Raw genomic sequence first — 18,557 nt, forward strand, 5'->3', positions numbered from 1 at the left:
AGGATGTCCATCAATTGGAGAATGGTTGAGTAAATTGTGGTATATGAACGTTATGGAATATTATTGTTCTGTAAGGAACAACCAGCAGGATGAATACAGAGAGGACTAGCGAGACTTACATGAACTGATGCTGAGTGAAATGAGCAGAACCAGGAGATCATTATATACCTCAACAATGATACTGTTTGAGGATGTATTCTAATGGAAGTGGACCTCTTCGATAAAGAGAGCCTTAATTGATCAAAGATGGACAGAAGCAGCTACACGCAGAGAAAGAACACTGGAAATGAATATAAACTGCTTGCATTTATGTTTTTCCTCCCGGGTTATTTATACCTTCTGAATCCAATTCTCCCTGTGCAACAAGAAAACTGTTTGGTTCTGCACACATATATTGTATCTAGGATATACTGCAACCCATTCAACATGTAAAGGACTCTTGCCATCTCGGGGAAGGGGTGGAGGGAGGGGTAAAATCGGAACAGAAATGAATGCAAGGGATAATGCTGTAAAAATTACCCTGGCATGCGTTCTATCAATAAAAAATTATTTAAAAAAATTCGTACTGTAATCTTCCCTACTGAATAGCTTCTAAATTCAGAGGTTATATTAATTTTCTTGTCAGAATTAAAATATTTCTAAACATAAAAAAAAAGTCAGTGAGAGCCTTTTTAAAATATCATTTCTTGGGGAGTGAGGGATAGAGTCAAGATGGCTGATAAAAAGCACAGACTTACATGAGCTCTCCCAAATACCCCTCCAAATAACTTTAATGCTTCAAAATAAATTCTGCATTGGCAGAACCCACAAAGGGACAGAGGAAAACAATCTTTCAGTCCAAGACAATTCAGAAGGTTAGCAGGAAAGCTTTGTTGTGTAATAGTAAGAGTGGAGCAAAGTCTACCACAGGCTGTGCTAATGTAGGCCATCCCCCAATAAACCAACAGTGGATCTTGGGGGCAACTGAATCAGTAGTAGCTTACAGAGACTCAGTTCACAGATGGGGGTCAAACAGTTGGTCAGAAGGGAAGTATGAGAGATCCTTTGCTGATACTGGGGTCAGAAATGAACATTGCCCACCCACTATTCCAAGTTGTGGTTCTGGGACAAGAAGGAGCATTAGCACACCAGAGCTTATGTCTGGAAGGAAGTGGGGATCATGGTCATATTTCCGGGGATGGAAAAAGTGATCTCTCACAGACTAGGACACAGGCCAGGGGAGTAGTAAACAAACCTTTCCTTAGATCATACCACATTGGAAAAACTAAAAACTCGCAGGTCTCCAGAATTAGCTCTGAAAACACTTATACAAAAAAACTGAAGAATGGGTCAGTGTCCCCATTCACCCTTCAAACAGAACTCACTTTAACATAGAGATAAAACTCAAGAAATGCACAGAAAAAAATGAACAAATATAAAAAAAGAACCTAACCATAAAAGTTACTTTGGTGACAGGGAAGATTAAAACACAAACTCAAAAGAAGGTAACAAAGTGAAAAGCACTACATTAAAGGCCTCAAAGAAAAATATGCATTGGTTTTAAGCACCCAAAAGAATTCCTGGAAGAGCTCAAAAAGAATTTTTAAAAAACAAGAGAAAAAATTGGGGAAAGAAATGACAGTGATGAAAGAAAATTATGAAAAAAAAGAACAATTTGGTAAAAGGAGGCACAAAAAATACTGAAGAAAATAATACCTTAAAACAACAGAATAGGTCAAATAGTAAAAGAAGTACAAAAAAGCAATGAAGAGAAGAAGGCCTTAAAAAGCAGAATTGGACAAATGGAAAAAGAAAGATATACAAAAATTCACTGAAGAAAAAACTCTTTAAAAATAAAAATGGAAATGGGGATTCAAAAGGTAGGTGAAGAAAATAATCCCTTAAATAGAATTGGGCAAGTGGAAGCTAGTGATTCCATGAGACATCAAAAAAAAAAAAATCAAAATAATGAAAAAAAAATGGAAGAAAATTCTGAAATATTTCAGTGGAAAACAACTGACCTGGATAACTGATCAAGAACAGATAATTTAAGAATTCTTGGACTACTTGAACATCATAATTAAAAAAAAAGCCTAGACCTCATATTTCAATTCATTATTATGGGACTCTGATGTTCTAGAACTAGAGAGTAAAATAGAAATGGAAAAAAAATCTACCAATGATTTCTTGAAAGAGATCCCAAAATGAAAACTCCCAGTAATACTATAACCAAATTCCATAGCTCCTAGATTGAGGAAAAGATACTGCAAGCATCCAAAAAAGAAACAATTCACACATTGTGGAGTCAATCAGGATAACACAAAATTTAGCAACTTCTAGTGAAATAGCCCAGGCAATAAAGTTCAAGACGGCCATAGTAATTCATAATTTAGAAATAATTTATTTGTAACTGGCCTAGGTGGTCTGCATGGCCAGGACAGACCTCCAGTAGGATTCTGGCATGGTTCTGTACCCAACTGAAGTAGGGACAGCCTTATAAACATTCTTGATCACCTTTGCTGGCACATTTTGACATTAAACAGTGACTCCACTTTACAGGACAAAAGATACAATGGCAGATGTTTTAACATACATAGGGATCAGGGTTAGGTGACCACCCTCACCGAACAGATATCCTTGGGAGCATTGGTGATCTGGCACTTTGAAGTGCAAAAGAAGTCTAGCTGATCAGACCCTTCTCTGCAAGCCCCAGGCCCTTTCACCTAAGACTGAGGGAGGGGAGGGGAGGCCAGTCCTTTGTCCATTTCACTACATAAAAGGACTGGAGGGAAAAAGAGCTAGGATTACAACCAAGAATCACATATGCAGAAAAAATCAAGAATAATCCCTCAGGGGAGAAATGGATGTTTAATGAAATAGAGGACTAGCAAGCATTTCTGATGAAAAGACCAGAATTTATAAAAAAAATTTGACTTTCTAAAGCAAGACTCTAAAGAAGCATAAAAAAGTAAATAGTGAAGAGAAATAATAAGGGAACTAAAGTGGCTTACATTTCTACATGGAAAAATGCTTATAAATCTGAAGAACTTTCTTATTAGGACTGTTAGAAGTAATATATAAAGAGGACATAGGAGTTGAATATGATGGACTGATGATTTAAAAAAAAACAAAATTAAGGGATAACAAATGATGAATGGGGAGAGTGGATGGGAAGAGGAATGGGGCAAATTATCTCACATAGAAGAAAAAGAGAGTTATTATGGAGGGGGAGGTGGGTGGGATCTTTTGACTATTATTCTCAACATAATTGACTTAAAGGGGGAATTACATAAACTCAGTTGGGTGTATAAATTTACCCTAAAAGAAGATAGATTATATAGAAATCTATCATATTCTTAAGGAAAATAGATTGGAAAGGTGATGAAAAAGATGAGGACTAATAGGAACATTGGGAGAAGGTGGTAGTTTGAAGCAAAATACTTATGAGGATGAACAGGGTAAAAGAAGAGAGAGAATAGGATAGATGGCGAGGAAAATATCAATGGAGAAAAATGTATAGCAAGTTTCTCTGATAAAGGCTTCACTTCTCAAATATATAGAAAATTGAATCAGATTTATAAGGGCCATTCCTCAATTGATAAATGACTGAAGAATATGGAACAAGAAGATTTCAGATGCTATTTCTAGTCATATGAGAAAAATACTCTAAATATCTATTAGAAAAATGCAAATTAAAACAACTGAAGTACCACCTCCATATCCTTCAGATTGGCTAATATGATGAAAAGGAAAATGACAAATGTTGGAGGGGATGTGGGAAAATTGAGAAATTACTGCACTGTTGGTGTAGTTGTATCCTGATTCAACTATTCTGTACAGTAATTTGGAATTATGGTTGCAAAACTATAAAACCATGCATACCTTTAGAACTAGAAATACCAGTACTAGCTACTATCTCTATGTCCTAAAGAAATATCAAAACCAAAAGGGAAAAATACCTATATACAAAGAAAATTTATAGTACCTCTTTTACTAATGGCAAAGAATTAGAATGAGGGAAAGCTAAGTTACGGTATACGATTGTAATGGAATACTATTGCACTTTAAGAAATGATGAGCTGGATGCGCTCAGAAAAACCCAGAAAATCTTACATGTATTGATGCAAAGTGAAATAAGCAGGACAAGTGGATATTGTACATAGCAACAGTAATATTGTGAGATAATTAGCTGTAAATGACTTAGCTATTATCAGCAACACATTGATCCAAGATAACCTGAAGGACTTAAGAAAATGCTATCCATCTCCAGAAAATAAAAGTGATGGAATCTGAATGCAGATTGATACATACTTTTATTTTTTATTTTTTTGTTTGGGTTTTTTGTTGGTATTTATAACATGATTACCATGGAAATATATAACCTAGATCAAATTGCCTGCCTTCTAAATGAGGAATAGGAGAGAATCTTTGACTAAATTAAAAAAAAAAGTTTTCACATGTGATTTGTGGAAAATATTAAATAATTTAAAAAGACATAAGAAAAATCTTCACTTGACTGAACTAGGTATAGTGAAAGTTTTTGAAATTCATGATGTGGGGCCCCAACTATATTTTTCTATCCTTGAACTTATTATTAATACGCATCCGATGCGTATCTAGCTGTGTCTACATAATGCCAAGAACTAGATAAATCTGTCAGTTTATTTAAAATCAATAAATTCAGTTAGAAAGCTTTTTAAAAGTCAATATGCTGTTTTGACTGAAATGATCACTTTTCAGCCATTTTGTAGGAGAGTATAGTACAGTCAAATTCCCTCCCCTGCTTTTGATATTTCATATTACTTTTAAAGATTAAATACTAAATTTGCTAGCTGAAGACAATGCCCTTATTACTTCAGAGCTTGTATTTAGAGTGGGTTTATCTCTGGAGACTATTGGTCCAAAAAGCTATTTTCTTTGAAAAACAACAACAAAAGCATCGGCTTAGGAAATGAGGACAGAGTTCTAACCTACTTCATGAGGTTTTTGTGCAGAATCTCATTAAGCATGATTGCAAAACACTAAAATAAGGGGGAAGAGGGCACAAGAGCAACATTAAAAAATAATTATGATGAATATGATAGATTAGATTTTGACTAGTGGTCAGAGCGAATCCTCTTTGTTCACAGAAAATGTTTTTAAGAAGTATGTTTGATAACCTTTATTTTTTTTTCATTTAAAAAATTCCATTTCATTCTCATTCATTCTTAAAGAATGGACATGCATACTGAGTTTGCTCCAATGGTGTGGTTAATAACAATACACATTTTCCTTCCTAGGCTTGCTTCTCTGCCAAGGAACTTGTGGAGATATTTTTACCCAACAGCCATTCTCCTATTTCTAAGGAGCACTTCCAGCAAATCAGCCCAGCGATCATTCAGCAACTACTCAGTTGCTCTTGCCAACTTACAAAATACCAGCAAGCCAAGCTGCCACCAACAGCCCTAGAAAGTGAGTTGTATCTCCTGACTGTGTGGTTTTATATTCACTTGGTTTGTATACATTTCACTCTCTCTAAAGACTGCAAGTATGAGCTACCTTCAAAGAAAAGAACAGGGCGTTCTGTAGCACAGAGCTTGGGAACACTCATCCTACGTGGTGCAGATGGGAGATTTGGCACATCTAGCTCCAAGTGCCTGATCAGGGTCCAGTCATTAGAGTGATGGGGACTAAATTCCCCTTTTGACTTTTTAAATTCCTTTATAAAGTGTGTTGAAAATGGCAGAAGTGAATTATCTTTTTCAGTTTGCAAGGTGGCCATAAAATCATCAAGAAAGGAGAAATTCTTATAATTTAAAAACACAAGATTATGGGGCTTTTAGTGTATTTTGTGTATTTTTTAATTCATTAGATGGCAATTCCAAGGTTTCCATGGAACAGAGCGAGGGATGGGAAGGGGAAGTACTTCATTCCTAGAGAGCTCCAGTTAAGGTAGCAAATTAAATTGTTCAAGTCAAATTGGTAATCCTACAATGAGCATATAGGTAGCACAGTGGATGGGGCACTGGGCCTGGAGTCAGGAATATTCATGTTCCAGAGATCAAAGCTGGCCTTAGACACTCACTTACTAGCTCACTGACTAGTCTCTCAATCCTATTGAAAAAGCTGGAAAAGTTTGAACATTGGTCCAGTGATGTACTTACTGTCCTGCAGCTAAATTCAAAGGATTTATATAGATGCACAACCAGACCATAGATTCTTTTGTCAATAGCAAGTCTGAGAGCTATTAACTAAGGCATTTTTTCTTCAAAAGATTTATGATATCATCAGAGTATTCTCTCACTTTGATGACATCATAAATCTTTTTTTTTTTTTTTTATTATAGCTTTTTATTTATAAGACATATACATGGGTAATTTTTCAGCATCGACCCTTGCAAAATCTTCTGTTCCAATTTTCTCCCTCCTTCCCCCCAACTCCTCTCCCAGATGGCAGGTAGACTTATACACATCATAAATCTTTTGAAGAAAAAGAACCTCTGAATGTACTTGGTAGTGAACTAGTTACATCTGTGGCCAGGGGTCTACTTTTTTTGTTTGTTTGTTTTTTTGATTAGGCAATTAGGGTTAAGTGACTTGCTCAGGATCACACAGCTAACAAGTATTAAGTGTCTGAGGCTGGATTCAAACTCACATTCTCCTGAATCCAGGGCTGGCACTCTAGCCACTGCACCATCTAGCTGCTCCCAGTGATCTAATTTAAATGTCAATGCAATTCATCCAAGGACATGAAATTAGACTAAGGACAAAACAAATAATCCCTGACAATAGGAACTGAATGACATTCCTCCCTCTAGTGGAACATTAGGGGTAAGTTTATAAGTAGGTCAACATCTGGTTATTTAAAGATTCATTAAATAGACAAAGATTAGATAGAGTCATAGGGCAGCTAGGTGGTACAGTGAATGGAATGCCAGGCCTGGAGTCGGGAAGACTCTACTTCATGAGTTCAAATCCAGCTTCAGATAGTTACTCTTGGGCAAGTTGCTTAATCCTGCTTGCCTCAGTTTTTTCATTTGTATAAAGAGTGAGAGAAGGAAATGGTAAACCACTCCAGTAACTTTGACAAGAAAACCCCACATGGATCACAAAGAGTTGGACATGATTAAAACAACAAGAAAAACACAGGATCAGAGGCTTCATTGGTGAAGAAAATCTTATTTTTCTTCTTGCTCATCTAGGGTCCTTTTCAAAGAAAAGTCTTTCTGCCCCACAAAAAAAAAAAAAATCCAATAAGAAAACTAACCCCAAATTACTAACAATTTTGTTTCATACTATTTGAGGAAAACAGACATTTGCCATGAAACTGCCTCTTTGCATTATAGGAGTTTGAAACGTTGCATTAAATGGGCCCCAATGAGCCATCATTTCAATAGGTACCTTTAAGTATATTGTAACTATTTCCCTGATCATTATATTACATTGTTTCCAAGAAATTAAATGTAGTTTCCAGGAAAGAATATGGTGGTCAAATTGTATTAATATTGCAAAATCAAATTTTTAGACTAAATGGGAGTAGATGCTCAAGTTTGGTCAAAAAATTAATGGGAAGGTCATATCTGAGGGATTCATCTTAAAGTTGGCAAATTACCAAAATTAGCTATGTAGAAACTGCCAGCGAATTGTATAACCCTAGCTAGAAGCCCTCACAGTATCATATCATTGTTAATAAATCAACTAATGGCTTTTCAGAAACCACAATCATATATTGAGATTATTGGTTGATGATATCAACACAATCCAAAGCAAAGGGTCTTCCAAAAAGGCCAAAAGGATAATGAAAATTATATTGCTGGCAATATAAACTTAAAAGGTCAGTTTTCAATGTGAGAAACCCAACTGAATCAAATATTACAGCATCTATTTATCAAGAGATTTGCAAATGTTTGATAAAAATATCAGTAGATACCTGAGTTGCAGTTAGCTTTATAATTCTTTAACTTCTGTTTTAAACCAATTTGTCTCAAGCTTCTGGTTTTTGTTTTAATAGATGAAAATGAGATTCTTAATTGTCTGTAGTAATTGAAGACAAGATTGGTACATGGCATTTTAAAATAGTGAATGATCCAAAAATCTTATTTTGGTTTTGAAACTAATTTTGCATCATTTTTTCAGTGAAAGCTTCCATTTTGTTTTGTGTAAGTTTATTTCCCAAATGATCTACCCTCTGAATGGCATAATTTGCAAGAAACACAGAAATGTTCTGGCTAAGATAAGTAAAGCAGTTTAAGATATTTAAAAATGTAGCATTCTTGATATTCAAGCTATATTCGGAAAACGACTAGTCAATAATACACAGATTTGTTGATGGCATAATGACAAGATTAGTAAACTTGAAACCTAAGATCTGGTTTGGAATCCTGCCTCCAAAATTGTATATGCACATGACTGGGGGCAAGCCATCTCTCAGTTTCAGTTTTCTCGTCTGTAAAATGGAATTAATAAACTTCATACTTACCTATTTCATAGGGTTGTGAGTTGTTAGGTATGCACTTAATAAATCTTAGTTATATAAATTCAAAATACTGCTATATTTCTTAAAAACTAAGAAATTTCTCCATCATTCCAATATTTTACAAAAATTTCAGAGCTAATATAAAACTATTCAAAGATCCATAATGATTTTAGTCTTCATTTTCCTTATATGGAGTTCATAGGCTCATTGCTTCCTTGATCAAATATATTTTCCAGCATTTTTATAATGAGTTCTAGCAGCTCACCAAGTCTTTCAAGTTTTCTCTAAATATTTCCCATATTACCTTGTAGCAGATATTTGCTCAGGAGAGTATCACTCTCCTAGTTATGCCTACAGACCAGTTCTTGGATTCTGTCTGGTTATGGATCTAAGGATAAAATGATTTAGATTCTTAGAAAAAAAAAAAAGTCAGGTCAATGGAGATTATCTCAGGGAGCCAAGGAACAATTTTAATTCCTTGCCAGAAAAACATGCTTACATCCCATTTGTCTCAACTTGACTGCCTTCCCTTTAAAATATTAAAGTCACAGTCAACTATCTTATCAGTCTTACCACATCATAAACACCATCAGATCTTGCATTGCAGGTCATACACTACATACCTCATCCCATCCCATAAAACATATTATCATGTAACATAATACACAACACATCCCGATACAATAGAATATAATACAAGCAGATACATAGAAGATATATCACTAAATGTTAAATGCATAATGGAAAAACTTAACAAAATATCATGAAATAATAGAATGCTTTTAGCTAGTTGCTAAAAAGGTATGTATATTAATGATCTCAACTACACTTGGCTTTTTCCATTGTTCTCTGCTGGCATAAAGAGAGTGAGGTAGCATATGATTAGTGGAAGGTAGTGTGCTATATTATTTTTCCACCAAAAGATGCTCTAGTAAGTAATTCTGTAAGCAATCAACTCTCACTTTTAGTCTTACACCCACCATCATCATCCTATTTTGCTCCAGTTCTCTTAGCTGGCCAGTCAAAAAATTAAATCAAAATTCAATGGCAGTCTAGAAAGTATGATTTGAAATGTACTAAAAAATACTGGCTTCCCTCCCTCATTCTATCAAAATTCCCCCCCCCCAAACTGGTAACAGTCCTTTTTTATTGGTCATGTGATTCAGTCAGATAGCATAGGAAACTTGAATGAACAATCAAACAGATCTTCAACTTGTTGCAACTTGTGTTGATTTTCCTTCCCTACATCCTTCTTCCTACTCTGTCTGATATGAATAGAAAGGAATGTGATTGGATAGCTTTAAATATCTATCAAGTTCTTCCTCAACAAGTATTCTGAGGAAATAAGGGAAAAAATAATTATGGTGTGAAATTCTTTTTGATCTCACCAAGACCAGCTGTAATACTGAGCTTGGCTGCTCTCTATTTTTCCTGGCTTTTCTGCTCTATCTGGCTCACTCCCCATTCATGTTTTTTTTCAGTCTGTCCCATTTCCATGAGTGGTTTTCCAAAGAGATTTTGGTTTACATTTTACTTTCCCTTGCTTGCAGTAACAGGTACTGTACCACTGGTGCACTGCCTACTTCATGTCCAAAAAACATGGACTCTCAAAGTCAGGTTCTTTTTCCTCCATTACCTCAACTGTGGGTGGGGGAAACCCCTCACCTCTGGCCAGAAATTTCTCTAATGGCAAAGGAAGAGGAAACATGGGAACTCCAGAATATATTATACATCTCTAGTTTCCTCAAATCTCTCTGGGATTTCTTTTACATGGTATTCCTGGGAAGTTTAAAAATGTGATTACACATAAGAGTGTGAGGAAGTCAGCTGGTCCCAGCTCCAAGAACTGATTGTTAAATTCTCAAATGTATACTTCAAAAATGAGAAAATATTATAAATGTGTTTATTTTATTGTTTTGTTGATTGTAGAGACTTAAAGTGATGCAGATAATATTGATAATGCAGATTAAACTTGTGTGTTGGATTGTTAAGCATATAATAGCACAACCCTCCTTATACACAATATTTTATACACACACAAAACATTCACATACTCCCCCAAACAATTACAATATAACAAACCACATAGCATAAATTATACAGATTATCAAATATAACCCAATACATATAATATATATGATAGATAATCACATAAAATATGAAGATATGAGTGAAAAGTTAGTTCTTGAAAGCCTAAAACCTAATCACAGAAAAAGCACTGATCAATGTTTGATTATAAAAATTCAGGCACACCAAATAATATCTTTATAAAGCATCATAAGATGTAACATACAGAATATCATAAAAATTACATAATGCAAAATAAAGCATATAACATCATAGAACAACTATAATATACCACAAAACATATAGTAGAAAATATAATGCACATATCCTGGCTTAAATGAACCATATAAGATACAACATATAATAAGGCATATAACAAATAACACCCAATTTGCATGCAATTACTAGTATAAAGAAGTGTAATAAAATATTATCCTAATAAAAATCACTTGTAATATGTAAAACACAAAGCATAATGCATAACATAATAGGCATAACAAATTGCATAAAAACATACCATATACCACATATACAATATATGATATAATACTTTAAAACTAACATGGGGCATGTATAACTATTGTATGATCCCCGTTTTGCTCTTATGAAGTTGACTCCAGTGGAAAGATTTTACATTTATTCTGTTCTCTGAAAAAGCTTGTTAAAATATTCTCCATTTCCCCTCCTTTTTTCACAAATTCTAAAATGAAGTGGCCATTCCTCCCCATGGAATTTCCTTTCCATCTTAGCAACCCTATTGGCAAGAAACAGACAAGAAAATAATCCCCTCTTTTGTTTTCCCCTCCACTCCCTACTTGATATTATTAAAGAAAACAAGGAAATTATTAGTCACTCTGTTTTGGGGAAAAAGAGAATTACAACAGATTTCTGTATAATTAGATTTCCTTATCACCAACAGAGTACAATTCTCTATTAGATTTGTAATCTTTAACTTGTTAAAAATATTTTTTCCTCTTGCTAATGCAGGTGATCTCTACTATCCCCTAATAAAAACTTTGCTCCTGTCTCTGCTTCCATTGACATTCATTCACATATTTTTTCCCATGCACTTGTGTCGAAGAATTGTGAAAATCAAATTGAATAATATTGATAAAGCACTGAGCAGAGTTCCTAGCACCTAAAGAACACCATTTAAGTACTAACTATTTATTTTTGTTATGATTATTCTCTCTGGTTCCTATATTTTTTCATATGTATATCTTCTTCACATATGATAGCATCAACTAATTATAAAATATAAGATATACAATGACATACTATACCATAGCAATACAATATAAAACATGTATTATACTACCTATATCATAACACATGATATAACATAAAATAAAATCACAAAAATCTCATACATAACTAACATGCACCTAACAAATATAAAAATATTATATAGCAACTGGCATAAGACACAACAAAATATACACCATAACATAGGTAACACATAGAGTAACAATACATTATGTAAAACATACATTGAAAGAATTTATAACTACAAGATAAAAAAATATACTTCATATCAAGCCTATTATAAAATATAACAAAACTTTGGTATAGCACATATAATAAGATATGATATAAAACAGATATCACAACAGATATAACAATTTGACAATACAAATGAGCATGCAATATAGTATCAAATGTTTACCACAGTCTTTAGTATGCAATATATCATACCAGCCATAGCATGAATAAAACATAAACTATATATCATGCCGTAGCATAAAGCATAACATTATGCAGCATAACCTAATACAGAACACATATTATAACAAGTAACATGCAATAAGATATAACATAAATTACAGGTGATAATACATATTTCCAATAATAATTAGAATCATAATTCATAGACATTATAACATGCATGCAGCATAAAGGAAAATATAACTTTACCCTATAATAATATAGTCATCAATGTAAAACCTAGTAAAATCATGGCATAATATAAAATCCATACTGAACACATAAATATATTATAGCACATTTAGGTGCGTATATATTATTGTTGTTGTTTGTCCTTTGTTTTCAAAGAGGACCAAGACATCAGGGAGATGATGCTATGACATACATGACAAGCCATGAACTGGACTGAAGTAAGGGAGGGCTGGACAAAATCACCTGCCTCACTTTCCCTTCCAGAGCCATCTGGATCTAGTGGTTAGATATAGATCAGGAGTACTGGAGATAGCCCTAGATGCACTAGCAGTTATTGACCTTTTTAAAGCTAAGGTCTACATCAGGTCTCAGTCTGACTGAGGCAACACCCATTCATTGATTAAGGCGAGGTAGCAATCGAGGTAAAGGATCTCCTCTTTCACTAGCTAAATAAATAAATAAGTCTAAATTTAAAAAATCAATCTGGGAGGGGAAGATCTTCTGGGTTTCTGGCCAAAGCAGGAATGATTGCTATTTACATTCAATCTGAATCAACCAGGACCTAAACAATGATCACATGAGGTTTGATTTGGGCTCTATTGGTGGCCAATCAGTGAGAATCAGAGTGGTTTTGGTTTAAGGCATGGTTCTTAAGAAAGAAATCTATCCAGTAAACCCCAAGATATCTTGGGAGGGTTCAGAGAGTTCAAGAAGAAAAAAAAGCTTTTGGAGCATCTATAGATAAGAGTATGACACCCTCTGTGGATTGAAGGAGGGAAGGGAGGGAGTAAAGAAGGAAAAGAAGGGAAGGAAGAAGGGAAGGAGGCTAAGAAGACTGAGACCTGTTGAAAACCTTAGTTTAAAAAGGTCAAAATTTTCTATTTCATCCAGAGCCATCTCCAGTCATCCTGATCTATATCTGGCCAGTGGATCCAGACAGTTCTGAAGGGAAAAGTGAGGCAGGTGACCTTGCCTAGCCCTCCCTCACTTCAATTCAATTCATTTGCATGTCATGGCATCATCTCCCTGATGTCATGATCCTTTTCAAGAATGGACAAACAACAATCTTCCTTTCTTCCTTCGTTCCTTCGTTCCTTCCTTCCTTCCTTCCCCTTCCTTCCTTCCTTCCTTCCTTCCTTCCTTCCTTCCTTCCTTCCTTCCTTCCTTCCTTCCCCTTCCTTCCTTCCTTCCTTCCTTCCTTCCCTTTCCTTCCTTCCTTCCTTCCTTCCTTTCCTTCCTTCCTTCCTTCCTTCCTTCCTTCCTTTCCTTCCTTCCTTCCTTCCTTTCCTTCCTTCCTTTCCTTCCTTCCTTCCTTTCCTTCCTTCCTTCCTTCCTTCCTTCCTTCCTTCCCCTTCCTTCCTTCCTTCCTTCCTTCCTTCCTTCCTTCCTTCCTTCCTTCCTTCTTCCTTCCTTCCTTCCTTCCTTCCTTCCTTCCTTCCTTCCTTCCTTCCTTCCTTCCTTCCTTCCTTCCTTCCTTCCTTCCTTCCTTCCTTCCTTTCCCTTCCTTTCCTTTCCTTTTCTTTCCTTTCCTTCCTTCCTATTTAACACCAAACTCTCAAACAATTCCTAGCAACCAAAAGTCCTTTAGGCAAATATAAGCAGAGACAGTGTCCTGCAGGGGTGAATTTAACCAATTTTTCTTAATTTGAATCTGTCACTCATGCAATACCTATAAAACAGAAGGTATATATCAATAGAAAATCTCATCAATCCCATCAAATCCTCCAGACTCTGCCTCAAGGCTCACCATTTTGGAAAAAAGCTCCTTCCCTTTGAATGCACCTGGAAACTTTTGCCTGTAGGCAAAGATTAAAACCTTTTTATTAGGGCATATGCTTTCTCTAGGCTGTTGCTGAGAAAAATCCTTGTCCTACCTAATTTATACTATACTATATAACCTTTTCTAAATTCTTTTGCCTGACACATTGCTTCTTGGTCTTATGTGGGCTTTGACTATTGACATATCCAAATCCTTCTTATGAATAAAGCACCTCAGAAGCACATTTCTTTGGTCTTATGTCTCTGAAAACCCCAAACTCCTAGGTTTCCCCTCTAGTGATCCCCACATCACAGCAGAATCCTAAGGCTTTCTTAGCCTGTTATTTAGCAATGCAATATATTTAATTACTAAATTGTCTCCTTAAAATTCATACTCTTAAGATTTACGGCTTGCCATCTTCAGAAGGAATTTCTTACCTTTTCACTTTCTTTTACTAAGGCAGATTGTGTCAGCTCATTAAAGATGATAAAGAAAAATCTTAACCTCCTCACAGGCAGAAGTTCCTCAAGTCTACTTGTTTACCACTCCTGACCTTACAACTTCATCCTAGAAGTTCTGGAATGTTCCAGAATTTTTTTTAGCTCTGTGATATGATATAAACATTACAAAATATATTCCTGTGGAGGCTTTTGTGACATCCCCAAAGTAAGGTTGGAATGTCACTGGTTAGTTTAAAGAATAAGAATTTTAAGAAGACAAATTTAGCAATTAAATATGTTGCTATAAGAAGTATTATCCTGAATCTTTTAAAAAAAAATACTTGATTCCTCCTAGGCTCCTTCTTCCCTCTGACTGGAAAAGGTAGAGGGTGGGCATCTGGGAGCTCCTTTCAAATCTGCTGTTAAGGAAACACAGTCACTTCTTATAACTTTTTACCTGGATGCCTCTCTGGACTTGTCAAAAATTTCTAGAAAATTAACACCCTGAAAAATCAGCTCTGAAACTCATACCTTGAAGAAGATAAAATTGGATGTTTGGGAGAGTTTATGGTAGACATGGCTGAAAGACATTATTATGCCTGCATCATTGCAACTCTCCCTCCTTCCCTTCAAATCTTCTTCTCCTCCTCTTCCTCCTTCTCCTTCTCCTATTAGCTGCATATCTATTCTTCCCTATTCAGCCAAATGCCAAAGAGAAGTTGGCAGCAAAGTGGTTGAACTTGTTCTAACTTCATTACTAATTGATGACAAAAATAAGGTTTTTTTTTTTTGCTTTTTCTTGATATCCTAAAATTGTCCAGACTAGAGATCATCTTTCATCACTAATATTCACTAGAAGATCTTTGATCTTCTGCCTTCAATATCTAATTAAATTTTTATTCCCTTATAATAGTTCCTTGGATAGTGTGTGCCTTTCTCTATCTTGCTGTTTTAAAGTCTTATTTTCTTATTCAAGGTGACTAACTGATTTTTTTTTGAAGGGGATAGATAACTATCCAACTCCTGTCCCCATTTCCTTATTTTCCATTGTTAAGTATTCCTTCCTTCCAAATGTCTTTCCACATTTCTGGTGACCTGATCTCAAAAACTGCCAAACTAACAAACCTGCAAGACTATTTTTCCTTTTATTACTCAAGTTGTAAAGGCTTCAATGTTTATCAAATAAACTTTCTAATTCCTTAAAACTTGATCCAGAATAAAGGATGGAATCTTAAATGAAGCAGAATCTCTGTTTCTTCCAGAATCTAGGATTTATCCTACATGTTAATTTTATTTAAAGGTAGACTGTAGGTCTCCATTTTGCTCATCTGAAACTTGAACCTCTGCCCTGTGGACATATCACAGCAATTAAATATATTCACAAGCATTTTTTTTGTGAGATATTACATTCTAAACACTCACCAAGTCTTCCAAGCTCTTCATAAATTCACTCAGCCAGTCAAAAGTCATTTATTAAGTGTTTAATATATGCTACATACCCTGGTCTACTCAGATCACAGTTTAATGTTGACTCTCAGGTGGTACCCATACTGACCTTTTCCAGTCCTTACTTAAAGTCTTTGGTACATAGAGTAACTTGTATCCTTAGAAAATAAAATTAAGTTTAATTCCTTCATCTGATATGGATATGGATTAAATTAGATGGTCTCAGGGGACCAAAAAAAGTTTTCAGCCTCTATACAGCCTCAGATCCCTTGTAATTTACTTGTTTCCATCCTTGATGTTATCTGTTCTCTAGGATGCCCCTTAAAGTTCTGTTTTGGGTCAACAATTATTTCAAAATAATCTATTTCCTTGAGGTTTGTATGATAGCCCCAAAGTGAGACTGAAATGTCATAGTCCCTAGGAAATAGAAGTAACACTATTTACCATTCATCCATTGTAATTAAATAGAATTTCTAATACACCTTCTCCATTTTCTTATTGAGTATTATAACTATCACTGGTTCTGTAAAGACAGTTTTCCTTAGAATATGCAATATGAAAATGAATAGGAAGTAACTGTCATTTCTATCTCCTTTTAATCTAGAATATGGCTACAGCACTGCTGCTGTTTTACTCATCACAGTGGGTTCTATGTTTGGAACAACTCTCATCCTTTTCAGCAACTGTGAGGAAAACTACAAGCTGGTTTTACAACTCTTTGTAGGTTTAGCTGTTGGAACCCTTTCTGGTGATGCCCTGCTCCATCTGATTCCTCAGGTAACTATCCTATTTCCAATTCTTGTTTTCATTTTTTTTTTTTTTGGCTGAGGCAATTGGGGTTAAAGTGACTTGCCCAGGGTCACACAGCGAAAAAGTGTCAAGAGTCTGAGGCTAGATTTGAACTCAGGTCTTCCTGATTTCGGGGCTGGTGCTCTTATCTACTGCACTAACTAGCTGCCCCTATTTCCATTTAAAAAAATCTTTAGTTTCTGGAAAAGCTATAGACCTATAATAAAGCCTCAGTAGATTATTCAGATAAACAAATTCAATGGCAAATAATGTCCTGATGAACAGAAGCTTTTCCATGGTAAGGGAGGAGAATAAAGTCAACAAGAAGCTCTTTAATTCCTTATCTTGAATTTTCTCAGGGAAAAGGACAGGACTCTGAGCAACTGGAAAATGAATTTTTGACCTTGTCTGTGTCTGGAGTAAGCTGTACAACCTACCAGCAACATTGTGAGCTCCCCCCCACTCCCCCCAATCTTTCACTGGGCAACCTGAAAAAAGAACTAGCAGGGTTCTTTGTCTAGTGCAAACTGTACTACTCCCATGCTGGCTTCTTTGTGATCCTAGGGATTACATTTGCCCAGAAATAGCCCTTAATGGAATAAGATGGAATAGGTCCTTTAAGAGCTCACAAATAAACACACAGGTCCATTATCAATCAATTACTAAGTCAACAAATAATTACTAAGTGGTATCATCAGATTAGCAGGCTCTAGGAATAAGCAAGATACTAGGGTGGGTCCTGTCAGGTCCTTACAGAGGCTTATGGGGTTAAATATTTCTGCTTTGGTAGATCCATTTGTCAAGTTTGGTCATATTCTTCTTCCTCCATGAATTAGTCCAAGTAGTAATAGATACAAATCTACTCCTCCTTGTCAAACAAGAGTATTAAGACCTACCTTTGGCCATATTCAAAGTAAGATTAGCACCTTCTAGTTTAGAGAGGTTGAGAGCCAGGTTGGTCTTAGAATCTGGAAGACTTGGATTCAAGTCTCATCTCTGTAATATACTAGTTATGTACTCTGATATCAACTTTAAAGGATTTAAAGTATTAGCCAGCTTCTCTTAGGGTCCAAATATTTGGCTTTATCATTCTATTTCTGGCCTGGAGAAACTAACATCCTATCTGCTTTTGTAGTAAAAGGAGGACAAGTAGCCAAATGTCAATAATGCTCTTCCAAAAAAGGATAACTGGATGTATCTATTTTCTGCTTAAATTTAATATTAAGTGATTAATCTTAACAACTGATTCAACTGCAACAAAGAAAGACAAATAATTTAACATATATCACTCTTCTTTCCCAGCAGAATGTAAACTCCTTGAGAGCTGGGGCTTTCATTTTTTTCTTTAGATCCCTAATACCTAGCAGAGTGACTGGCATTTGGTAAATGTTTACTTATTTGAATTAAATTAATTTGAATCATCATATACTAAGCAATGAACCAATCCTCTTAGATCAATCTGGGCATGAAATCAATTGCTTTTCTCAAAAACAAAAAAACAAAAAAACAAAAAAAAACAAAAACTGATTGGGTGAATCAAAATAGCACTAATTTTGGAAAGAGGAGCCAGCTAAAGGATTAGAAATATAGAGGAAAAGATAATACCTGGGAATGTAAGGCTCACAACAATTCTTATTATAGATTCAGTGTCTAAATTGGTTCCCTTGTTTCTTTTCGATATTGTTGTACTTAATGCTTCCTGAAGTTTATGGTATGATTAAAAAAAC

General features: G+C 35.2%; 1 protein-coding gene across 3 annotated transcripts in view; it reads left to right on the top strand.

The window, feature by feature from the left end:
• SLC39A12 (solute carrier family 39 member 12) overlaps positions 1–18,557 on the top strand; it is a 104,218-nt gene that overhangs the window by 37,239 nt on the left and 48,422 nt on the right. For all 3 annotated transcript variants that reach the window (XM_052000793.1, XM_052000792.1, XM_052000795.1), the window contains exons 6-7: positions 5,259–5,430; positions 16,646–16,818. In XM_052000793.1, the coding sequence (XP_051856753.1) occupies positions 5,259–5,430; positions 16,646–16,818 (345 nt within the window). The remainder of the gene's footprint in view (positions 1–5,258; positions 5,431–16,645; positions 16,819–18,557) is intronic.

The sequence above is a fragment of the Antechinus flavipes genome, chromosome 5, assembly GCF_016432865.1.
Source record: "Antechinus flavipes isolate AdamAnt ecotype Samford, QLD, Australia chromosome 5, AdamAnt_v2, whole genome shotgun sequence".
Taxonomy (NCBI): Eukaryota; Metazoa; Chordata; class Mammalia; order Dasyuromorphia; family Dasyuridae; genus Antechinus; species Antechinus flavipes.